The following is a 27,285-nucleotide window of genomic DNA, read 5'->3' as shown; positions in this document are numbered from 1 at the left end:
ATTAAACAAGGACTTAAACTGCATCACTATACACACACATATATATCCATTACTAGTATGCAAAAATCCTAAATCAGCAGTTTTTTATGCTTCTTAATGTATGATTGTTGTTCGGCTGGCAATTAAATGTATGATTTTAACATCAGCAATCACTTTGAAAAATGTTGATGCTTCAAAATTTAAGATATTGTTCAATAATTATACGAGTTTAAATTTTCATTTTTTTTTAGATTATGTTCAATAATTATACGTGTTTAAATTTTCATTTTTTTTTTAAGATTATGCTCAATTTTATTTTCAGGTAGTATTTAATGGACAATCTTTTTTCTCCACTTAAGTGCATTGCTCTTGAATTATTTGCCGAAAATTAAAGTACATAATTTTTAATTAATTAATAAATAATATTACACTAATATTCGTTCATTTTATTTCTATTTTTCATTTTTTTAAAATTTCTATTTTCTTTTTGAATAGAAAACAAAATTTAATTTTTTTAATGATTTTCTTTCCTTTTAAATATAAAATAAGCCAAAATGAAGTGAAATAAATGAATTAAGAAAACTGATAAAATAAAAAAGAAATATGTTAGAAATAAATGAAGTGAAAGAGGGGTGTAATAATTTATTTTGATATTTGGCAAAAAAATTCTAGTAAGATATATCAAATTGTAAAAACAAATTGTCAATTAAGACAATTAATTTGTAAAATATGAAATTAAGGCACTGAAATAGAAATATGTGACTTTCTAGTTATGGAGGATATTAAAATTTTTCCGTATCTGCTTTGTCTATGAAAATCAAATGAATAAATTATTATTTGCTCGCTGAAATTTGATTTCATATACTAATCCGTTTTTTATGGTTTCAAAAAAGTGTTATTGAATTTGTTATTTCTAATATTGGTGAATGTTATTCAAAGGGGAGCTACCTATATTATGCAACCAGCAATATTATTTCGGTCCATTGACCATCATTTATTAAAAAAAATTATTATTGAATTTTAAAATTTTTTTAAAAATTAACTATTTATATTTTAGACTTATTAAAGTTATTCTAATAATAATTCTAATCATTTAATTACAAATACAAAGTTAAAAAAACGTCCTCATAAAAAAAGTATGATCTATCAACGAACCGAATAAAAAGTTTTTTAATTTCTCTATTAAAATCTAAATAAAAATAATATATTTAATATCAAACCAAACTAAATAAAATTATGTAATCAATGTAAACCCGGAAAGAATTGGGTTTTCTATATATCTCGTATTGAATAATACAACTCTATTTATACAACTCTGTATATAGAGTAGTTACAAAGGATAACTATAAGAGTGTAAGACTATCATTAGAATACAACTACATACAGCTATTTAGTAATAAATAATATAACTAATATTATCTGTAACAGCCCCCTTCAAGCTGAACGGCAGGAGACTGCAGTCAAAGCTTGCATGAGTGAGATACAAATAGTTGCTACTCCAAAGGTTTGGTCATGATATCTGCGATTTGCTCTGCACTTTTAAGAAACCGAATAGAAACAATGCTAAGCCGTATCTGATCTCGAATAAAATGGTAATCAATTTCAACATGCTTTGTTCGAGCATGAAAAATAGGATTTGAAGTAAGATAGATAGCACTAACATTATCGCACCATAAAGTTGCAGATGCTGCAGGAGCATATCCAATCTCACGTAAAAGAGTAGTAATCCACATTATCTCAACAGTGGCATTTGCAATAGCTTTATATTCACTTTCTGTACTTGAGCGTGCTACCGTTGGCTGCTTCTTACTAGACCAGGAGATTAAATTGTCACCAAAATAAACTAGATAGCCTCCTGTTGACCGGCGATCATTAGGACAACTAGCCCAGTCACTATCTGAATAACATTGAAGTGAGAATGTTGATGAAGGACGAAGCAAAAGACCTTGAGTGGCTGTACCATTAAGATAACGTAGCAGTCTTTTGCATGCTTGCCAATGAACATCTGTAGCGCAATGTAAAAATTGAGCTAATTTGTTAACCGCAAAGGCAATGTCCAGTCTAGTAAGAGTTAAGTACTGTAGAGCCCCGACCACTTGTCTATACTCTGTCATAGAATCCAATAAAGTTCCTGTTTGTTTACTGAGATTTGGTGTAGTTGCCATAAGTGTAGCACAGGACTTGGAGTCTTCCATTTGTGTTGCTTGTAATATTTTAGAGAGATATTTGCTTTGAGAAAGCAATAAACCATCCGGCGTCTTCGTGGCCTCAACTCCAAGGAAGTAATTTATCTCACCAAGATCTCGAACAGGAAAGGTAGCAGCCAGCTTATGAACAAACCAATCAATGATTGAAGATTTGGTTCCCGTGACAAGAATGTCATCTGCATAGACAAGCACAAATAATTTATCAACTCCATTGGTGTATATAAATAAAGAATGATCAGCCTGTGTGCTGCAAAATTGAAGAGAACATAAAAATTGCTTGAGTCTTTCAAACCAGACCCGCGGTCCCTGTTTTAATCCATAAAGAGATTTCTGAAGTTTGCAAACATAATCCGGTTTAGTACTATCAACAAAGCCTTTTGGCTGCTCCATATACAAATCTTCTGTTAAAGAACCATGGAGGAAAGCATTTGAAATGTCTAATTGCCGCATATCCCATCCTTTTGTTACAGCGAGAGCCAAAAGAATGCGAATAGTAGTGAATTTCACAACCGGAGAGAACGTTCCTGTGTAATCAAGACCCATCTGCTGTGTAAATCCTTTCGCGACTAGACGAGCTTTGTAACGCTCAATATGCCCATTGGAGTACTGTTTGACCCGATACAACCATTTATTTTGAATAACATTCACATTTGCTAGCCGTGGCACCAATATCCAGGTTTTATTCTTTAATAATGCTGAAATTTCCTCCTGCATTGCATCACACCATTCCTGTTTATTTTTAGCTTGCAAGTAAGTTTTTGGTTCCTGAAATGAAGCAAATTGAGCAACAGAAGCATATTTTGGATTTGGTTTAGGATTTGTCCTTAAAACCATAGGATGGACCCGAATTGGAGGTGGACTGAGTGAAGCAATATCAGAGACAATCTGTAAACCCGTGGAGATTGCAGATTGTGGTGTAATTTTTGCAGAATTATGAGAAAATAATGGAGATTGAATTGGAGTGTGTGGGGAAGATGGAGTAGAAGAGAAGGATATACCTGATGAAGGCGTTGGTGAAGATGGCGCTGTACAAGTAACTTGAAGCCATGTGGGATCAACCTGCGGTTCTTGTATACTTCTTGACACAGTCATCTTGGCATAAGGAAATTCATTAGTCACAAACCGAACATGTTTCGCCAAATACACTCGTCTTGTTCTAAAATCCAGACATTTATAGGCAGAATGAAAAGGACTTTGCCCAAGATATACACATTCATCAGATCTGTAACTAAATTTATGATTATTGTAGGGTCGCAATAATGGGAAGACACTACATCCAAAAGGTTGAAAGGACAAATAGTTGGGATCCTTGGAGAATAATTTAAAGAAGGGTGAAATTTTGTGCAAAACATCAGAAGGCAAGGTGTTAATTAACATAGCACTTTGTTCAATAGCAAAATTCTAGTATTTCAAAGGTAACGAAGCATGAGCTAAAAGGGTGAGACTAGTATCTACAAGATGTCGAATTTTCCTCTCAGCTGTACCATTTTGCTCATGAGTGTATGGGCAGGCAATCCTATGAACAATACCAATAGCCTTTAAATACCGATTTAAAGGTTGATATTCACCCCCCCCAGTCTGAATGAAAAGCCAAAATAGGCATCCCAAATTGACGTTTGATTAGCTGCTCAAACTGAAGAAAAATGTCATATACCTCACTTTTATTTCTCATGAAATAAACCCATGTAAAACGAGTAAAGTCATCAATAAAAAGAACAAAATATCGATGTCCCAAACTAGATTGTACAGGTGCAGGACCCCATACATCTGAAAATACAATATCAAATGGTTTTCGACTTGTATGTTCTTTAGAAACCAAAGACATACGAGACAATTTGCCTAAGCGACAACTAGAACAAGGACTCATCTCAGTATCAAAAACTGAAATTTTATTCTGCTTAACTAAATCAAACAATATTTGAAAGTTCGGATGCCCCAACCGCCGATGCCAATCATTCATGGAAGAAGCTGCTGACACTTGATTTGCCATGGGATGCGGTCGGAGTTGAGTTAACTTGTACATGCCATCTTCACTTGGGCCTTGCATCAGTGTGTTCTTGGTGTATTGGTCCTTTATTGCAAAATAATGAGGCCAAAATTCAAAGAAAACAGAATTATCAGTGGTAAATTTTTGAATAGAAAGCAAATTTTTTGTAATTGCAGGCACACATAAGACATTATTTAGCTTAAGCTGGCAATTTGAGTTGGAAATAAGACCATTACCAGTATGTGAAATCTGCAGACCTTGCCCATTCCCAACCAATAATTGATCATTACCTGAGTATTCATTAATAGCACTCAGTTGTTGCGAATCTGGTGTAACATGGTAATTAGCGGCAGTATCTGGAAACCAAGAAATAGAAGCAGAATCTGTCATAGAAGGAGCAGTCGGGTAAGTGCCTGTATGCACCATATTGGCAGCAGGTGGTCGATATGGTCGGAAAGGACGATAACTTGAATTGTTGCCGCTAGTGTAACCAGATTGAGTACCACTGTTATTTTGCCCAATATTTCCACGATAAAACCGGCGACGACAATTCAAAGCAGTATGATTGGGTTTATTACAGATTTGGCAAGTCACACGAGTCTTCGAGAAATCTAAGGGAGTAACAGGAGCAGAAGTTGTTGATCTTGGTGTAGATGAACTTGAATGAAGACTGAGATTAGCCATTGGTTGATGGAGATTATTAAGAAGCAGTTCATGTGCAACCAAATGGCTATGTAACTCGAAAAATGAAACTGGTTGTGGATGAAGATTAAGATTTGTGATAATTGAATGAAATTCGAAACCCAGATTTCGATAGATTATCGCATTAAACTCAGCAGGAGAAAGAGGACGTCCAGCTGCACCAAGTTCATCGGCCAGAGATTTTGCCTTCTTAAGATAAGCAGAGACGGAGAGATCGTTTTTCTTGAGTTCTTGAAGCTCAATATGTAATTGAAGCTGACGATCCTGAGATACAGCACCAAATGCGTTGGCTAGAGCTTGCCAGACTGCATATGAAGAATCGAGTCCATAAACAAGAGAGTAAACCTCTTCTGTAAGGGAGGCTAACAGCCATGAATGAAGCATCTGGTCTTTATTAAACCAATCCTTATATGTTGAATTTGGTATAGGTGTAGTATCTGTGGCAGATGCGGGTATAGTTTTAGGAGGAGCTGCTTGCGAACCATCAATAAAACCATTGAGGCTTTGGAAATTTAGTATTGGACCAAACTGGGTTTTCCAAGCTAGGTAATTATTGTCTTTTAATTTGATTGAAAAAGAAGATGCAGAAGTGATAGTTGAAGAAGAAGAAGAAGAAGAAGATAGAGGAACAAGAGCCATGATGAGGAATTATGGTAGCTCTGATACCATGTAAACCTGGAAAGAATTGGGTTTTCTATATATGTCGTATTGAATAATACAACTCTATTTATACAACTCTGTATATAGAGTAGTTACAAAGGATAACTATAAGAGTGCAAGACTATCATTAGAATACAACTACATACAACTATTTAATAATAAATAATATAACCAATATTATCTGTAACAATCAAATCGAATGGAATCATATTAGTTCGATAGTTCTGTTTTTCCGGACTATGTTCTGCCATTAGATAAGTAAAATGCAAAGATAATAGTGTTGAGAACCCAAATACAAAGGGATTATACGTAAATTAGATTTATAGCTCCATCTATAGATTAAATCAACGAAAATAATTTTTTTTAAAAAATTATTTCTACTTTATCATTTTTTTTATAATAATAAAATGCAATTTAAAAAAAAAATATCATTTCAAAAAAAAAAAAATCATTTTGAATGGATGATGCGATAGACTTTGTCTTAGCAAGTCAATTCTAATACAAGGAGAGCACAAGTATAATTTGAACGAGTTGCCTAGAATTCTCTCAAGCCAATAAATCCCAAACAGTTGTTGACATATGCTAATTAATTAAGGGTTATAGCAATCCTGCACGCAATTATAAATATTTTATTTTATTTCAGGTGGAGAGTGTTTTTCTCTTGCCAATTTGGATAATTAAGCTAGCCTCATTAAGAGTGATATATATATATAGAAATGATGCAAATGTGTAGGATCTATGTAGAATTTATTTTTCAGATTAGTTTCTTTCATATTGGTTTGGTTAATGCCAAGAAACGTATATTTTCTAGGACATGGATTCTAAGAAAGTTATTGGAATGAGCTTATTAATCGCATTGTTGGTGGGAATGTTGAGTGGGGAAGGGGAAGCACAAGCAGAAGTTCCTTGTTCTGAACAATGCATGGCTTCCTGCCTTAGCATAGATGGTGCTACACAAGAAATTTGTGACGTCAGCTGTGGAAATGCATGCACACCATTGTCAAGCGCAGGCGAGCTCCTCGATGGTCTTTTTGGTTCCGGTTGATTAGTCTCTCTATTTTTATGTTCGACTAGAGGTAGTATTCAAATAAAACGATATTCGCAAAGTACCAACTCGATTGATTAATCTTTTAAATAAAGACAATTTTTTTTTTTTTTGAAAATAAGTAAACAACTTTCTAAGAGAATTTCAGCTCGGAAATGAGATTATTGTGTATGTTTATATATTTATTATAAGTTCTTTTTTTTTTTCTTTTTTTGCCATTTTTGCCTTGTAAGATGGAATTAAGGATTGTTTATGTAACTCTTAACTCTAGAGTACCAAGTAATTGATCCTTTTGTTTCCTGTTGGTTGTTGCTCTTTCTTTTCCTTTTTTTTGGTGTTTTAGGGACGGCTATTCGTTGGGATCAATATAGAATGCTTTAATGTAAATTGTATTTTGTCGCCTATTATATTCATGTTTTTTTTTTTTGATAGAACTATGAAATATAATCCTGATTTGGACCGTAGAATGCAAAATATTTTTAAAATTTTTCGATTTTCCATGAATATCCACACACTTTTCACCAATCACTTTTTATGAATTAAATCCTTAAATTTATAGAGATTATATATTAAATTCAGACGTGTCTTATTACTCAAACAGCTGCTTATGAATGTTATACTCAAAATCATGATAAAAGAGTTAATAGATTATTTATAAAGTTATGAGTTAAAATTTATATAGAGTACTTGCAGTCGGATATTATTTAATGAAATAGAAAGTTAAGTAAACAAAAAAATAATAATCTCAAATGCTTTAAAAAAGGGAAAAACATAAGAAGATTTTTCTTAATGAAAATAAAAATAACAACACATATATTGTCAATTTAAATAACAACTTGGCTTGGAAATCACTTAAAAGACAAAAATAAGCTGTTTGTATAGGAGGAGGAATGGTAATAGGTAGCTAAGCTAGGGTTTATAGGGTCGACAATTATAAGATAAATGTGTTTTAGATGATGGATTCTCCACCAAAAGAGACAAGATTATAAGTGGGATGACCATTTTAAAAATTTTTCACTACCATGTAATGATGAGGCACACTTTTGTATGCAGAAAAATTTATCTACATGAATGTATATTTATATAACTCAACAACTCATCTTACTGCTAAATAAAAAAGATATGTGAAAGGATATCATGCATCTTTGATTTACCATACATAACCATTTAAAAAAAAAAAAAAAAGAGTTTTTTTGATGAATAAATTAGACGTAAATCAAAGATGCTAAATATTCTTGGGAATCAAATTTGCCCCTCTGGAAATATTATCCGATAAAATTGAAATCAAATAAAGAAGATTGGTATTGTGAAAAAACTAAAAAAGTACCGAAAAAGGAGATTCAATAAAAAAATAAACTGATAAGAAGAAGAGTGTTGAACAACTTGTTCTAATACCCATTGATAAGTAAAGGTAATTAAGCATAAAGAAATAAGCATGCAATTATCTATGTGATGATAAATAAATTCATATAAAATAAATAAAATCAAAGCACTTTAGTTTCTATTTAGTTTAATTAGAAAGAATAAACTTTAATTTTTCTAATAGAGATTACATAAATTTCTATGTGAAAAGTTGTTACTGTTTATGTATGATTTCAACTTGTCTATAATTTTTTTTTTTTTTTTTGAGTATTGGGGAAGGGGAATCAAACTTGGATCTATTGTTATATCGTACATGCATTTACCATTAGGCTATGCTTTGATGTGCGTCTACAAAAACTTTTAGACGTGTTTATGCACATTATAAATAAAAAGATATAAAATTTAATTTTATGAAAGCAAATTAATTAATTAATAAATTTATATACCAACTAACTTCAAATACTATAAAAGAAATCAAGATGACGTGCATAAAATGCCATAAATAAATTCAGAAATTATGTCACTAATTTTTTTCTAAACAATAATTATTTTTTTATAATTTAGCAAAAAAAAGTTTGTCGGTAAATCAATTAGCTCCGTTGGTAAAATTGAATTTCAACTTTTTTAGAAATTTCTCGTTAGTTTTATGGACAATCTAGTGATATTTTGTCGGTAATTTCTATTGAAAAACGCTCGTTATATTTATTTTAGTTTTTTTTAAATTAAATTATTTGGACATTTGTCTCATTTATGCTGCTTGAAATTTAAAATTTTTATTAAAATCAGTTGATAACTGTCAATAATTCATTGGTAAAAGGTCAAACTATGTGTAAGTTTATAAAGTGCTTTTTATCAATAAAAATTTAAATTTATCAATAATTTATCAGTAATCCGTCACTAAAATTAAATGTCATCGATTACCAGTTGTTAATCTGTTAGGGAATTATGGACAAAAGCTGTCTGTCAATAAAATCTGTGGCAAAATTCTGATTTTCTTGTAGTTAAGTGTAAAAAGAAGTTAATGGACTTAATTACACACCCACCTTTCCATCATCCAAAATTGAATTGTTTATTAACCCGCTTTATGAATTTGAGTTTAGTTCATTAACCTTACATATCAGATAAGTTAAAGTAAATTTGAAAGTTGGTAATTTTTTTTTTGATACGTAGAAAGTTCAATGCATTCGAATAATATTGTGGGTTATACAATATGGTGGTCTTCATCTTTAAATAATATTTATCAAATTGATGGTAACTTTTATAGTGAAAACAACTCAAACTCTAGACCTTTCACGTAATTATTTTGTTTGTCAATTATTATGAAACTATATATATAAAATTAAAATCGTTATTACATATATAATACAAGATTTTATTTAATAAAATGTAATTTTACGACATAATTCCCATAAACAAGCTACCTCGGAATAATGCCTAAGATTTATATCATTTAATAGTAATTATTAGGAACTTATTAATGCGAATGAGATTTTTTTATATTACAAATTTAATTTTTTATTGGATCATGCTTGCTTAAATCGGATTCATAATCTTATCAAATTCATGTTCACCATCGACTACTCGACCACCACCATGTTCATCCCCTTTCAATGGCCAACTCTTTCTTGTTTCCGGCCAAGCAAGATCTCTTCACCATCATCGTAGCTATTACAAGCAGTAGAATCTTCATTCTTGCACTTCTCTCTCTTTTTTTTTAATAAAAAATTATTATAATTATGTACAAACTGTCTTTATGATAAAAATATCCAAATATTATCTTATGTGAAAATAAATTAATATATTATATATTTATCCAATTAAGGAAAGCGGCTACACAACAGGAGGTAGACCTCCTTTTAACTCACTAAATTGGTGAAAATAACTGTAGTTGAGAGGACTCAAATTCAAGACCTTTCACTACTCACATAAGTAAGAAGACCAAACAATCACCTGATGGCAAACACAAAAGTTTTTACGTGATTGACAATAAAAACATATGTATATATATATATATATATATATATATATATATATATATATATTAATTTAATATATTATTTGGAGATTATGGGATATCCACCAAACGAGGCTAATAAGAAGTGGATCCACCATAATCAAATTCTTATGGAAATGATAATTAAATGATGAAATATAGATAAATTTTATCCCATATTGGAATGATAAAAATGATGCCTTGACAGAAAATCTCTCGTCCATGTTGACACACTACAAATAGGGAAACTGCACATTTTTTCTAGAATTTTGGTTTAATTTTTGGCTATTGACTAATTAATGCTGTACTTTTATACCAATTTAGGTATAAATTAAGTAAACAATAGAATGAATGCCAAATTATAAATCGAAACTTATTTGTCTCCTAATCAATAACTAACTTTTCATATAGCGTTTAACATTTTAATTAAATTAAAACACTCTTTCAGTGAAGCCAAGCCAGCCTTATACACTAGCCTAGAATGTATTGCAGGCGATGTGGGATGCATTATCCCCACCCCCGTAAGACATCAACCCTACGAAGCCAGAGCTTTGATATCAAATGATAAGGGACTGGACCCCTAAATTCGCCACAAAAGCTAACTCATAGAGAAATGATTGAACCCAGCTTTATACACTAGTCCAGGATGTACTCCGTGAGCGATGTGGAACGCATCAATTTATACTAGTGTTTAGAGTTCAAGCGAACTTAGAAAACGTTACTCCTTTTACTGTTTGATGACATGCTAGTAAACAGCTACCAACTAATAAGACAGCTAATCACCACTGAAATAGCTAATTTTTCTGAACAAAACCACAATACCATGTGAATAAAAGTCTTCTACAAAGAGTTCCACAGACAAGAAAATAAAGATTAAAAAAAGTACAAATTAGAGGTTAAGGAATGAAAATCGAAGATGATAGAAATGATAATTTCGTTAAAATAACCAATGCCACTAAAGGACGCAAGGAAGGCGGTTTGATCTCTTTAAATACAGTAGTTGTTGTCACAATTTCCTGAAACCCATCTTATCAAATCTCTTTTTCTCTATTTTAATTTTAATGGCAAATTATTTGGGAGAAATTATTGATATTTAGTATTTAAGTAAAGACGTAAAATTGCGTTGTCTTTATTCTTAAATATTTATTTTACTGTTTAATTAGGTTACACAAAATTTAATATTATAACGTGGTCAATGTCTTATTGCCCTATACATATGTTAATGTCACTAACAATTGCATACAAGAGTTTTTTTTTTTAAAACACTTCGTAAAATTATACACGATTAGTTATGTGTTATAAATAATTATAAAGCGTTATTTTTTTTTTTTTTAAAGAAATGGTCGTTTTTTCAGCTAAACACGTATTTTTCCCTCAAACTTTAACAAAATTTTCAATTTACCCTTTTTTTTGAAAAATTTACCTATTGTGCACCCAAACTTCGTGCGTAATGTCCACTCACCTCTTTTGGTGAAACTTTGACAGAGCGTTTAGTAGCATTACAAAAGGAGCGTGTCAGGCGTTAAGTCTCCGTTAGCCATCAAAACGACGCCGTGTTATTTACTGTTTGTTTGCCCTAGAATGATAAAACGGTACAGTTTCACTTGCAAAACTCAACCCCTGCGTTATAATTATACCTTTGAAATCAGTTTATGCTTCCCAAGAAGACAGAGTATTATTAACTATCAATAATACAATCATCTTGCCGCATATAGCAATAGAATCAAGCTCATATTTTTGTTTTGAGCAAAATTTTTTACTTATTGAAAAAGAAGATGAAAAATCACATGCCATTATACAATTCAAAAGCTAAAGTTGCACTGTAACAAACTTAGCAGCAAAGCTCCTTCCCTGCAATCATAGCGATACAGTTACAATTGACTTGGACAATGATGGAAAAAAGAAAAAAACAAAAGACAATAAAAAACCACTTGCATTGTTGAGATGGCCTGACTCATCTTCATCTACTTGAATTCGCTTTCTCTTCTTGCTCAGCCCCTTTTCGGCGACAATGGATGCAATAAGCAACTGAGTTCCTAGCATTATGCGAGTCTACTCGGCGTCCAATTCCATCCTCCTCTTCTCCACCTCCTACTATGAAGTCTCCCTTGCCCTGATCATCTCCATCTTCGCCAGCTCCATTCTCAACAGAGAAGCAGAGAAGACACGAAAATAGGAGGCAGTTAGATCATCAAGCCGCGTCGACTCGCAGCTCTCAAAGTGCCATGGTTGGATAAAATTCCAATATCACAGGCGCACTTTAGACGGTTCTTGTCATTGCTCGAAGCTATTTTTGCTCTGGTACGATTAGTTGGGTCTGCCATAGCTGAAAAGGTTGGAGCTATTTTTGTTTGCTATAGCTTGAGCTATTCAGGGTTGGTTTCTTATAAAAACGCCGTTGTTTTCATAGTGGGGGTGGCTGAGTTTTGTACGTGAAACGTGAACGTTTTATCATTTTAGATTAAACAAACAGTAAATAATATTGCGTCGTTTTGATGGGTAATGGAGACTTAATGCCTGACACTGACACATTCTTTTTGTAATGCTACTGCACGCTCTGTCTAAGTTTCACGGCGAGCGGATATCGCGTACGAAGTTTGGGTGTGCAATAAGTAAATGTTTCAAAAAAGGGGTAAATTGAAAAATCTGTTAAAGTTTAAGGGGAAAATATGTGTTTAGCCTAGTTTTTTCTTTTATATATATATATATATATATATATATATATATATATATATATATAGTCAATTATGCATAATTCTGAGAATTTTACTAGTTTGGAAATTTTTTATATATCTCTTGTTCAGAATGGTTTTTTTATTTAGTTTTGAAGGACCACGACTACATTAAAATTTTTCATCATTCATTTTAAATTCAACAGTTGAAAATTTTTTTCCTAATAAACTAATATATAAATTTCAAGATATATAGCGCAAGGCTATACATAATTAATTAAACATTTTGAAAAGAAAATCTTAACCTTTTTTCCAAATTTAATCAGCTCTAAATAAAGTGCAAAAATTAATCCAGCATTCACAAATCAAAAACAAACTTAATATATATTATTAACGGTTTAAAATAAAAATTTACATTGCAACACCAAGATTTTATTTATGAGATATATACATAGGTACAAACATATATCTTGCTAATTATACAAACTACTGCTTCCTCCTTTTTTATATATATATATATATATATATATATATTTTAGTATTGGGGAAGTGAGTATTCAAATTTATTATTAGGTTGTAATGCACTTACCACTAGACTAATACCTTAGCATGCAACTACTACTTAATTAAAGTACATCCCAAACTACATAATAATAATAATAATAATAATAATAATAATAATAATTAATATATATATATACACTTAATTAGCCACTTCTATTACCAGTACCATATTGATTCCTGGGAATATAATGGTGATCACTGTCTCTTTCGTCATCGGTATGCTTGACAACTTCATGATTGACTGAGTGCTGCCTTGCGCTGCTCCATTTTTTCGGTTCATCATCTAATAAAACTTCCCAATTAACTATTTAACAACATATATACAAACATACATATAAATTAAACAGATTATTGCATGTATAAATTAAACAGACTATTGCTTAAGTATCGAAAGTAACAATCAAATGTGGTCTTGTTCGAGTATCAGCCCTTATCTCACACACACACACACACACACATATATATATATATATATATATATATATATAACCTAGTTATTTCCGTTCTTACCATTACCATATTTATTCCTTGGAATATAATGGTCGTCATTGTCTTTATCATTTTCGACATCGGTTCGCTTGTCAACTTGTTCTTCTTCAGATTCATCATTAACTGGGTGTTGGCCGTCGTGAATCCATTTCTCCCGTTCATAACCTAATAAAACTTTCCAATTATTATTTCCAGCGAAGCAAACTCCCACCATGATCATCATGGCTAAAGCAACCATTACAACCCTCATGTTCTTCAAATATTCTGGTTGATCAATCCTTTTGGTTTCTGGGATATATAAAAAAAAGAAGAAATCATTGAAAAAATTATCAATAACTCGCTATATAAATAAAGAATTAACGATTTGATAATATAAAATTGTATGTATGTTTAATTCTTACCAAATAGAAATATGGAGTGAAGACCTACTTAAACCTGTTTATATAGAGGAGCTGTAGTTAGGGTTATCTCATGGGATATTCGTAATAATAAAAATAAAAATAATGTAAATCTGGTGATGGGATGTCCACCATATATAGATATATGGAGCAATAATAATTAAATGGATTGACCATATAAAATTATCATTTAAATAATTAAATGATTAGATTTTAGAAATTTTGGAGAAAATTTTGTAATTATAGAAGACAATTCGTATGCAAATTGGCAATAAAATTAATGATGCAGTGAATAGCACAGAAAATAATCAACGCAAAATCAAATTCTTAAAAATAAATAAAATTTTAAATAAATAAGATTCAATTCGGAAGTTTAAATAAATAAAACACACTCGGCCTTGTTCAAGAAAATTCATAATATCAATATCAAGAAATTTAATTACTGAGTATAAAAGATATTTATAGTATTACAAAAACTAAACCAAATAGGAATTAAATTACTAACCTAAATATAATTGGGATTATAAGCCCTAAAAAGACATAGGAATCTAGATACTATAAGGAAATTAGACCAAATAGGAATTTTTAAAATTTAAGGAATATTTAAAAAATAAGAAATCCAAGGGATTCGAACTCCACTAAACATTCCTGCAGAAAAAATCGAAGCGCCTTAATTATGACTAAGTCCTGAATCGAATTAGGCAGTCCCTAATAATAGGTCTTGATACTGGTGGTTTTCAAAGTAAAAAAAAAAAAAAAAAAAAAAAAAAAAGAATTTCAAAACTAAACTAATAAGAAAACTACTATAAAAATATGAGTATATCAAAATAAATAAAAAATTAATACAGCTATCGTGTCATTCACTTAACTATATATATATATATATATATATATATAATCGACCACGAATTTTCAAGCATTGAAAGATAAAAAAGAAAAAAACTCTCTTGAAACATCACACCTCAAAGTCTTCTTAGTCAGTGTATATAATGGTGGATTTAGAAAGATAAGTTTAAATACTTTCACATTTTCGTTCGTATTCATCAATAAACTCAATTAAACCATAGGAATTAACAGATTAGGAAAATCATCAATTTTAACTACTATAAAGTAAATCCTTCATTTAAGATTTTTTCTTTTTACTGTCGCCTCAAGTCTTCAAAGTCCTTTTGTACAAAGTCCTTTTGTACCTCGTCGTCAATTTTATATATGAACATTAATTTTCTTACCATATAAGTATGCTCACCTTCATCTATCTCTTCTTCTTCTCCATTAGGTCGATAATACATCTCCTCATCTTTACCATGTTTGTCAATTAGATTGATTGTATTCCTCTTAAGACACTAAGGCTATGTTTGGTTGGATATAATGCAATGTAATATAATCAAAGATGTAATGCAATGAAAAATGTAATGAATGGAACATAATTAAGATTCCATTACTATGTTTGGTAATATAATTCATAAAATTTATGGAATATAATCACTATTTTATTTTTATATTTGTTTGTAAATATGTAAAGTAATTAAAACACTACCACTATCAACCACACCGCTGCCACCGCCACTACCACCACATCATTATTAATACAAAAGAAATATCTGAACTAAAAACTATTCATTACATTAAGCTATTAAAGATTATTTAAATTTATAAATTGGCTATCAACATGCTCGTGCTATGCACGTTAAAAAAAAATAAAATTGAAAGAAAAAAATAAATAGATTCTTGAGTGAAATTTCTTTTATTATGCTATTAAAAATATAAATACAGATAGATCGATACTTAAAAAAATATAATTGTTATTTTTTTTATTATGAAAGTAAAAATTAGTAGATACATGTATGTTCATAAATATGGATTGAAAATGTTGAAATTTATAGAGAGAAATAAAAAAAAAGTAAAATAAAAGGTGCTAGAATTCATTAATTTGATTTACATTAGAATTAATATAAAAAATTTCTTATATCATTAAAATTTATAAGTAATTTATTTAAATAATTAAAAGTTGTATAAATCATCTTATCATGTTACTAAATCTTTTAGTCCATAATTAATCAATTATATTTAATATAATTTAATTTAATAAATGAATAATTATTCAATTTTGTTTTAAAAAATTTATTTTAAAATTAATATAAAACAATAATTGCTCATATCATTAAAATCTGTAAATTATGTAATTTATTCATATCATTAAAAATTATATAAATGGTTTTTTAATATGCTATTAATTCTCTAATATTATATTAATCAGTTATATTTAACACAGTTTAATTCAATCAATAAATAATCATTAAGTCAATTTATTTTCAAATAAATATAAAGGTAAAAAATCAAGGCATTACACATGTCATTAATTTGGTATCCTATGTTGTATTCACATAACTATAAAGCTAATAATAAGCATTACATAGGTCAGTCCTTTAAAATTCTACATGGCAACATCAGAGGAAAACCTGTCTGCTATATACATTTATGATTTTTTTTTTTTAGTTTTTAGATTTTAATAATGTTAGGAATTATTTGTATATTCAAATAAAAATTTATGATTTTGAAAATAACTATTTTATTTAGTGGAGAAATTCTTATTTGTATATTCCACTTAACATTTTCTAAGGAAAAGATGTCTACTTTAAGGTGGTGGTGATGGTAGAGGCAATAGAGCAGTGGAGCGATGGTGGTGATGCGGTGGAGCAGTAGTGGTGGTGGTTGAGGCAGAGGAGCAATGGTGGTTGAGGTGGCGATGAGGGTGATGGTAATGGTGATGTGGTGGTGGTGGTGATAGTTGATGTGGTGATAATGGTTGAAGTGGTGGTCATGGTGGGAGCGGTGGAGCGGTGGTGGTTGATGTGGTGAAGCGGTAGTGGTAGTGGTAGTGGTGGTTGAGGTGGTGGTAGTTGTGGCACAGTGGTAGTAGTGGAGCGGTGGTGCTGGTGGTGGTTGTGATGATGGTAAATAACCTTCAATGATAAAGTTTTTATTGAAATAACTTGATGTAATTGGAATTACATGTGCTTGATGTAACGGACAATACATATATTTTTTAATGTAATGAATTAATCAAATTAAGTAATAAAGATTGCACATTTAATCTAAATTACATTACATTGTTCAAAAAAGTCCAACCAAACAATAGAATCATCATGTAATGTGATCTTATTCCATTACATGGTTGATTACATCGTAGCAAATATGACCTAATTGGACCTATGATCTAGATATGACCACGGATCCAAAACCATCAATTTTAGTTTTAAAATTGCCAATTCCAATTATAAGAAAGGTGTAACCGAAATCTAACTTTTAAGAGGTTCCTAAGACGGTTTTAGAACCTTTGGTTCTAATTTGAGACTGAAATTAGGTAATTTATTTCAAGCGTTTTAAAATTCTTTTGTTGATTTGTAGCTTGAATAAATAATAATAATAAATATTGCTATGAAAAACATTAAACTAATTTAATAAAAATTCTTAAAATTTATTTTAAAAAATTATAATAAAACAAAAAAACAAGTTTAGAGTTTCTTAAAAATAAATTTTTCGCGATTTCAAATGGAAACCAGCAGTTTTAAACCAAAAAACCGCCGATTTTAGTCTTAATAAATGAAAAATCAGAACCGAATCTTAAGTACACAATTTTGATTATGGTTTGAAATAAGGGACTATTGAGCATGGTGTAATGCCCATTTTGATCGGTTCGATTTCAAATCATTTGATTTTGATTCGGTTTTAATTTGAAATCGAACCATGATCATCGCTACTAACTTATTGCAATTATAACACTTTATAAATGTGGGCTTTGTATAAAAGATTTGTTCTTCAGAGGATTGGAGGCATGGACTTTCTTACATTCGCTTTTATTGCTTGCTCCATCTTTATTATCAAAAACTTTGTGAGGCTTCCCCATCTTTGGGTGCAATTTAATTATCATTTTTATCGTACTTTTTTTCAGAAATTCTCCCTAACATCTTTAAGTCCAATCTTTTTTTTTTTTTTTTTAATTTTTTATATCCAATCTTTTCTTCCTGATTGTTTTAAAAATTGTCACGACCCATTTCCGTGGGCCGGACCGGCACTAGGGCCTAGGTAAGCTTAAGGCCCCCGAGGCCCGTAGTAAGCCTAAACCACTCAACTCAAGCATAGCACATCATTCAATAGGAACAGTAGCCCATGCAAGATAGGATATAATTTTTACATAATGCGGTCCAATTTTAATTTTCTCAAACAAGTTTAGTTTGGGCCTAATCATAATCAATCACATTCATAATATGGCATACTGGTCCACCTGCACCTAATAACATAACAAACCATACATATAAGGTAACACATACGGCAGGCCCAACTGAAAATACACGACCCTACAACTGCGGAGTTCAACAATAATTGAAACTAAAGTAGTGTATGTAATTAATAATACAAATCTCAAATTATAATAACAAAAGTTATAAGTTTACTTTTGTAGCTCCGCGAGGAAAATGACAGAGCTTCAGTTGGATCAGCGACTTCCTACTACCTGAGAGGTTTGGAGAGAAGGGGGGTGAGTTTTGCAACTCAGTGAATAATAATAAATAATACACACCACACACATTCACGCAAAATGCATCCTAATATTCTAAAATGAGCATGCTGCAGTCATTCATATGGCACAACACTAGCACCCACAAGTAATGTCACCTTCAAGTAATCAAGTAAGTGGAAATTAGTCAGTGGCACCACCTGAAACCCCAACGAGCCGTCCTCACACATGGCTCGCCCTCTCGTACATGTGCACCAGGGAGCCGATCCCCCATACGGCCAACTGGTCTAAACCTCACTGACCAGTCCTCTCATTGTTTTTCCATTCTCTCTTTCCTTTTCCATCTCAACAGGAGGCAACTCGGTGGTCTCCATCCAATCTAGATCGTCAAGTGCTCAACAGGAGGCCACCCTGCGAACTACAATCAAACCTAGATTGTCAGGTGCGCATCAACAAGAAGCCATCCTGTGAATTTCCATATAATCTAAATCATCAGGTGCACAAGGGGGCGCCGATCTCCCATTTTCCCGGCCGACGGTCAAGTATCATATCATAACCGGATCCATATCACAGACCGTCCTCACAAACCCCTAGTGGTCCACTTCATCCCAATTCCACACAAACAAGGCAACGTATAGCACAACACAAGTAATCAAACAATGCTTTCAAGTAATGCACCAATACATCCAAATGTACAATCACAAATATAATTATGTAGTAATAGTGACATAATATATATATTTAGTAAATAATTACTATGCAAATGCAATGTTGATATGCATTATTTATTATTACTCACTGTGATGGAGAGCGAAGCTCTAGCCTTGATTCTGTCCTGGAGGAGCACTAGATGGACCCGGGCGATCTAAAAAAAAAATGGATGCTGGAATTACTTGTCCGGAGATGGAGGCTACACGTGCCGGAGTGAAGAGCAGGTGGAGGCTGATGGCCGGAGGTGCCCTGGAGCAGCGGCAGTAGTGGCAGTGGCAATGGCGTGAGGAGCTGGGTGAGGCGCTGCACGATCGAGGGCAGAAGGAGCTGGCGCTGCACAATCTGGCAGCGAGTGGAGCTGCTGGCAGTGGCGCGCGGAGGAGCAGCGAGGCGACGGAGGTGATGCGACTGCCGGCGTGGAGTGGCGGCGAGGCTGGGTGGCGCGCAGCGAACCTGCTGTCTCTCGCTAGTCACACGAAGACAGACGCAGGGAAGAAGGAAGGAAAAGGAAAGAAAGAAAGAAAAGAAAGAAGAAGAAGAAGAAAAAGAAAAGAGAAGAGAGGGAGGAGGGTGGTGGCTGGGGAGGCTGTGGGTCACCGGTGACTGACTGGAAGTGTGTGAGAGGTGAGGGGTGAGCGTTGAATATAGAGAGGAGAAGAGCTTTCTAGATGGTTTGGGTCGAACCGGTTCGATTCGGTCCGATTCGGCCCAAATCTTTGGTTTTCAATGGTTTTCGACTTTCTCATTCGGTTTTCGGTTTGGTTTCTCACAGTATTCGCACTAAAATATTAATATTGATTTTCAGGCTGTCGGTACATTAAATTTAATTGGAAAAGTTTTTGAAAATATAATTTCGGGTCGTTTCAGTCTTCCCCCCTTACAAAAAAATTCGTCCTCGAATTTTGAAATAAGCAAGATAAGATCATAGTATATATGAAGCATAAAGAAGTATCGTACTCAACAAAAGAGAAACCATTTACAGTCGATCACTAGAAGTACAAAACATTTTACATGGAAGGAAAAAGATGGGGATAATTTCTTTGCATTTCAGCTGCCACTTCCCATGTGCATTCCTCCATCGAGTGATTTCTCCATAAAACTTTAACCATAGGAATCTCCTTAGACCGAAGTTTACGAATCTGGAAATCGAGAATACTAATCGGTACTTCTTCATACGTCAAATCTTCACCCACCTGAATCTCCTGCGGCTCTAACACATGAGATGGATCAGGAACGTACTTCCGTAGCATGGACACATGAAATACTGGGTGTACATGAGAAAATTCGTTAGGCATGTCCAACTGATAAGCCACTTCTCCAATCCTTGCAACTACAGGATACGGTCCAATATATCTCGGAGCTAGTTTTCCTTTCTTACCGAAGCGGAGAACACCTTTCATAGGAGATACCTTCAGAAAGACCAAATCTCCCACTTGAAATGTCACCTCTCTGTGCTTAGGGTCAGCGTAGCTCTTCTGTCGATCAAATGCTGTCTTAATCCTGTCCCGAATGATAGGAACCTTTTCAGATGTGATTTGAATCAACTCAGGCCCTACCAGTTGTCTATCTCCTATTTCCCCCCAACAGATAGGAGACCTGCATTTTCTGCCATACAGAGCTTCATAAGGCGCCATGCCGATACTTGCTTGGTAACTGTTATTATAGGCAAACTCGATTAATGGTAAGTGCGTGTCCCAAAATCCTCCAAAGTCTAATACGCACATCCGAAGCATATCTTCCAGTGTTTGAATAGTCCTCTCAGATTGCCCATCAGTCTGCGGATGGAAAGCTGTACTAAAGTCAAGCCGGGTTCCCAAAGCTTTCTGCAACGACTGCCAAAATCTCGAGGTGAACTGCGTCCCCCTATCCGAGATGATAGATACCGGAACCCCATGAAGGCGCACTATCTCTTTAACGTACAACCTTGCCAACCTGTCAGCATTATAAGAGGATCTCACTGGTAAGAAATGAGCTGTCTTGGTAAGTCGATCCACTATTACCCAAATTGAATCATAGCCTCCTGGCGTTTTCGGTAGTCCAACCACAAAGTCCATAGTGATCCTTTCCCATTTCCATTCTGGTATCGGTGATTGTTGCATTAATCCAGAAGGTCTTTGATGCTCTGCTTTTACCTGCTGACATGCGAGACATTTGGATACGAATTCTGCTACATCTTTCTTCATTCCAGTCCACCAATAATTCTCCTTCAAATCCCGATACATTTTTGTAGTACCCGGATGCACATTATAAGCAGCATAGTGGGCTTCATCTAAGATCTCCTTCCTAAGATTATCGACATCGGGTACGCAAACACGAGTACCCTTCCTGAGTACACCATCATTGTCGATTACAAAGTCTCCTGAACCACCAGTGACTACCTCTTGCATAATTCTTTGTACTTGTGGATCCCGGTCCTGTGCAGCTTTAATTCTGTCAAACAGCATCGGTCTCATTCTGAAATGAGCCAATAGACAGTTTGAAGCAGGAATTTCCAAGTTAAGGCCTTCATCAAGCATGCCATCCAATTCCCGAATTAACGGCCTTCTTTCAACCGAAATATGAGCTAAGCTTCCCAAGGATTTCCGACTTAAAGCATCTGCTACTACATTAGCCTTCCCCGCGTGATACTGAATAGTACAATCATAATCTTTAAGAAATTCCATCCAGCGTCGCTGTCTCAAATTCAGATCCCTCTGATCGAAAATGTACTTCAAACTCTTATGATCGGTGAAGATTTCACAAGTCACACCGTACAAGTAATGCCTCCATATTTTTAGTGCGAAAATGATAGCTGCCATTTCCAAATCGTGAGTGGGATAATTCTGTTCATGTTTCTTCAACTGTCTGGAAGCATACGCAATGACTCGACCATGCTGCATTAAAACACATCCCAACCCCACTCTGGATGCATCACAAAACACCACGTATCCTTCATCACCTGATGGCAAGGCTAATACCGGAGCTGTGGTTAAGCACTCTTTCAACTTCTGGAAACTTGCTTCACAAGAATCGGACCATACAAACTTAGCATTCTTCTGGGTCAATCTGGTTAATGGTGCTGCTATTCGAGAAAAGTCTTGCACAAAACGGCGATAATAGCCAGCTAAACCCAGAAAGCTGCGAATTTCAGTGACAGTAGTCGGTCTCGGCCAATCGATGATTGCCTCAATCTTCTTGGGATCAACCCTGATTCCATCCTTAGATACCATATGACCCAAGAAATTTACACTCTCCAGCCAGAATTCACATTTAGAAAACTTGGCATATAACTGATGCTCCCTCAAAGTTTGTAGCACAATTCTCAGATGATGAACATGATCTGCTTCAGTTCTAGAATAAACTAGAATGTCATCTATGAACACAATCACAAACCGGTCCAAGTATGGCTTGAACACACGGTTCATCAAATCCATGAAAGCTGCTGGGGCATTTGTGAGTCCGAAGGACATGACAAGGAATTCATAATGACCATATCTGGTTCTAAAAGCCGTTTTAGGAATGTCTTGTTCCCTGATCTTTAGCTGATGGTAACCAGATCTAAGATCAATCTTTGAGAAACATGTAGCCCCTTGCAATTGATCGAACAGGTCATCAATTCTAGGAAGCGGGTATTTGTTCTTCACAGTCACCTTATTCAATTGCCTATAATCAATGCATAGGCGAAGCGAACCATCCTTTTTCTTCACAAATAGGACTGGAGCACCCCAAGGTGAAGTGCTCGGTCTGATGAAGCCCTTATCCAACAGTTCCTGCAACTGTTCTTTCAACTCTTTCAATTCCGCTGGTGCCATACGATACGGCGGCATGGAAATAGGTTCTGTGCCAGGAATCAAATCAATACAGAATTCAATTCCCCTACCTGGAGGAAGACCGGGTAATTCTTCTGGAAACACGTCGATAAACTCATTCACGATCGGCATACTTTCAACTTTACGAATTTCTGTTGCGGTATCCTTTACCAACGCTAAGTACCCTTGACAGCCTTTCCTCAACAGTTTTCTAGCGCTGATTGCAGAAATTAGATTATAAGGAGCTATATTCTTATCTACCCTATAAACAAGTTTCTTGCCATCAGGTAGATTGAAAACAATTTCTTTCCTTTTACAATGAACCTCTGCATCATACTTTGCTAACCAATCCATCCCCAAGATTACATCAAAATCTATCACATCTAAGATAATTAAATCTGCGGGTAAGTCTACGCCTTCAAGAACAATAGGACAGTTTAAAATAACTGAATCAGTATAAATAGGTTCACTTAAAGGCGTCGATATCAGCAAGGGAATGTCTAACTGATTGAGCATTCTGTCTATTTTCACAGCAAACCTAGGAGATGCAAATGAATGGGTGGCACCAGGGTCAAATAGTACTCGTGCTTCCAAAGAACAAATAGTAAAAGTACCTGCCACCACGGCATTAGATGCCTGAGCATCTCCCTGTGTCAAGTGGAAGAGTCGGGGTTGTGCTCCAGAAGCATGCAAACTCTGTCCTGAACTCTGGCCTCTGCCCCTACCAACAGAACCACGGCCCTGCTGGCCAATAAATCTAGTACCAGATACCGACGGTGTAGAGAAAGGAGGTCTAGACACACTACCCATGGAAGACTGGGGTGGCACTGTACGTGACTGAAGTGGGCAATCTCTAGCATAATGTCCCGTCTGATGGCATCTGAAACAGACAATAGCATCAAAATTACACATTCCTCTATGAGCCTTGCCACACCTATGACAAGCAGGTATACTAGGTCTGCTGCTGCCTGAACTATGTCCACTACTAGAACCACTTGGATAACTACTCCTTCTCGGCCAAAATTTCTTCTTGTCCTTCCTTCTACTGATACTACCCTTGCCTTGGAAGAGAGAGCTCGAAGATTGTGTACCCATAAGAAAAGACCCGCTCATACCTGGCACAATCGGATTCCCTGACTGAGCTGCTGTTCTGTTACCTCTTCTGCCTGAAATAAACCCATCAGAAATGTATTTATTTTCCATCTGCTGGGCTGAGTCAACAATGGCACTAAAGTCTTGCTCCCTTTGCTGAAATAAAGTGGCATATATTGCATTTAGACCGCTAATGAATCTGTATACTTTAGTGCCTTCATCAGGTATGGACCCCGGAGCATATCTACTCAATTCAACGAACTTGGTGGCGTACTCATCCACCGACATATCCCCTTGAACTAAGGATTCGAATTCTCTCATTTTGGCTCTTCTGGTTCCTTCCGGCACAAAATAGTTCATAAAGAGTGTAGTAAATTGTTCCCAGGACATCCTAGTGACAGAAGGCTGAATATAATCTCGAAACCACGCTTCTGCTATTCCCTCCATTCTACGGCCGGCAAACACAATGGTCCTTTCATCATCACAGCCTAGCTCAGCACAAAACTCCCTTATTCTAGCCAAAAAGGAATGAGCATCTTCAGTGCCTGTGAACTTAGGCGGTTTATAACGAATGAATCTGTCATACAGGTTATCAGTAGCAGCCCTCGGAACAGTAGGAGGTGGAGCCAGTTGAACTGGTTGTGCTGCTGGATCGGGCATAGATGGATGCATCTGTTGCTGTTGCTGAGCTTGGAAGAATTGTTGTTGCTGCATTAACACATTATTCATTGCTGCTGTTATAGCCTGTTGTAGCCCGGTCAACAATGTGTTCATTTCAATGGGAGTTCCCTCCATATTTTCCTCATTCCCACCTTCTTGGGCACCTTCATTCTGATTATTTACATTCCTAGCAGATTTATTCTTTCGTCGTCTTCGTCGTCTAGGAATAGCGGAATGCCCAGAAGAGACTTCATCAGGAACATCTCGCTCCGGGTTATCATCAGGAGCATCTTGCCCCACGTTGTCGAGTGCTCTACCCCTGTTCTTCACCATGCTGAAATTCAAAGTACAAGGTAGAATTTATTAGAATATAACCATTCCTATCCTATTCATATCAATTACATTATAACCTAACTGAAAATAGGACTCATACGGTGATCACGCTGAAACTTAAGAGGCAAGAGAAAACTATATCAAGACGTGACGGAAATAACTCCGCAGTTATCTCTAGACTCCTAAACTTATGCTCTGATACCACCTTTGTCACGACCCATTTCCGTGGGCCGGACCGGCACTAGGGCCTAGGTAAGCTTAAGGCCCCCGAGGCCCGTAGTAAGCCTAAACCACTCAACTCAAGCATAGCACATCATTCAATAGGAACAGTAGCCCATGCAAGATAGGATATAATTTTTACATAATGCGGTCCAATTTTAATTTTCTCAAACAAGTTTAGTTTGGGCCTAATCATAATCAATCACATTCATAATATGGCATACTGGTCCACCTGCACCTAATAACATAACAAACCATACATATAAGGTAACACATACGGCAGGCCCAACTGAAAATACACGACCCTACAACTGCGGAGTTCAACAATAATTGAAACTAAAGTAGTGTATGTAATTAATAATACAAATCTCAAATTATAATAACAAAAGTTATAAGTTTACTTTTGTAGCTCCGCGAGGAAAATGACAGAGCTTCAGTTGGATCAGCGACTTCCTACTACCTGAGAGGTTTGGAGAGAAGGGGGGTGAGTTTTGCAACTCAGTGAATAATAATAAATAATACACACCACACACATTCACGCAAAATGCATCCTAATATTCTAAAATGAGCATGCTGCAGTCATTCATATGGCACAACACTAGCACCCACAAGTAATGTCACCTTCAAGTAATCAAGTAAGTGGAAATTAGTCAGTGGCACCACCTGAAACCCCAACGAGCCGTCCTCACACATGGCTCGCCCTCTCGTACATGTGCACCAGGGAGCCGATCCCCCATACGGCCAACTGGTCTAAACCTCACTGACCAGTCCTCTCATTGTTTTTCCATTCTCTCTTTCCTTTTCCATCTCAACAGGAGGCAACTCGGTGGTCTCCATCCAATCTAGATCGTCAAGTGCTCAACAGGAGGCCACCCTGCGAACTACAATCAAACCTAGATTGTCAGGTGCGCATCAACAAGAAGCCATCCTGTGAATTTCCATATAATCTAAATCATCAGGTGCACAAGGGGGCGCCGATCTCCCATTTTCCCGGCCGACGGTCAAGTATCATATCATAACCGGATCCATATCACAGACCGTCCTCACAAACCCCTAGTGGTCCACTTCATCCCAATTCCACACAAACAAGGCAACGTATAGCACAACACAAGTAATCAAACAATGCTTTCAAGTAATGCACCAATACATCCAAATGTACAATCACAAATATAATTATGTAGTAATAGTGACATAATATATATATTTAGTAAATAATTACTATGCAAATGCAATGTTGATATGCATTATTTATTATTACTCACTGTGATGGAGAGCGAAGCTCTAGCCTTGATTCTGTCCTGGAGGAGCACTAGATGGACCCGGGCGATCTAAAAAAAAAATGGATGCTGGAATTACTTGTCCGGAGATGGAGGCTACACGTGCCGGAGTGAAGAGCAGGTGGAGGCTGATGGCCGGAGGTGCCCTGGAGCAGCGGCAGTAGTGGCAGTGGCAATGGCGTGAGGAGCTGGGTGAGGCGCTGCACGATCGAGGGCAGAAGGAGCTGGCGCTGCACAATCTGGCAGCGAGTGGAGCTGCTGGCAGTGGCGCGCGGAGGAGCAGCGAGGCGACGGAGGTGATGCGACTGCCGGCGTGGAGTGGCGGCGAGGCTGGGTGGCGCGCAGCGAACCTGCTGTCTCTCGCTAGTCACACGAAGACAGACGCAGGGAAGAAGGAAGGAAAAGGAAAGAAAGAAAGAAAAGAAAGAAGAAGAAGAAGAAAAAGAAAAGAGAAGAGAGGGAGGAGGGTGGTGGCTGGGGAGGCTGTGGGTCACCGGTGACTGACTGGAAGTGTGTGAGAGGTGAGGGGTGAGCGTTGAATATAGAGAGGAGAAGAGCTTTCTAGATGGTTTGGGTCGAACCGGTTCGATTCGGTCCGATTCGGCCCAAATCTTTGGTTTTCAATGGTTTT

The 27,285-nt window shown here is 35.1% G+C and overlaps 1 protein-coding gene and 1 long non-coding RNA gene across 2 annotated transcripts; both read right to left on the bottom strand.

The window, feature by feature from the left end:
* Window positions 1-13,009: 13,009 nt before the first annotated feature.
* LOC149498850 (uncharacterized) lies at window positions 13,010-14,167 on the bottom strand. Its single transcript, XR_016322864.1, has 3 exons — window positions 14,062-14,167; window positions 13,682-13,948; window positions 13,010-13,454 (listed from the first exon to the last, which is right to left on the bottom strand). It is a non-coding gene; the product is annotated as an uncharacterized LOC149498850 (long non-coding RNA).
* Window positions 14,168-18,246: 4,079 nt separating this feature from the next.
* On the bottom strand, window positions 18,247-26,711 carry LOC149498849 (uncharacterized). The gene is made up of 5 exons (XM_089718575.1): window positions 26,640-26,711; window positions 25,779-25,837; window positions 23,688-25,159; window positions 19,374-19,439; window positions 18,247-18,571 (listed from the first exon to the last, which is right to left on the bottom strand). The coding sequence occupies exons 3-4, from the start codon at window positions 25,156-25,158 to the stop codon at window positions 19,393-19,395; spliced, it is 1,518 nt and encodes a 505-aa protein (XP_089574701.1). The 5' UTR covers window position 25,159; window positions 25,779-25,837; window positions 26,640-26,711; the 3' UTR covers window positions 18,247-18,571; window positions 19,374-19,392.
* Between the last annotated feature and the right edge of the window lie 574 nt (window positions 26,712-27,285).

Source organism: Jatropha curcas, chromosome 1 (assembly GCF_041381405.1).
Source record: "Jatropha curcas cultivar XTBG-Jc1 chromosome 1, XTBG_Jcur_1.0, whole genome shotgun sequence".
NCBI classification, from domain to species: domain Eukaryota; kingdom Viridiplantae; phylum Streptophyta; class Magnoliopsida; order Malpighiales; family Euphorbiaceae; genus Jatropha; species Jatropha curcas.
This window is presented reverse-complemented; position numbering and strand designations above follow the sequence as displayed.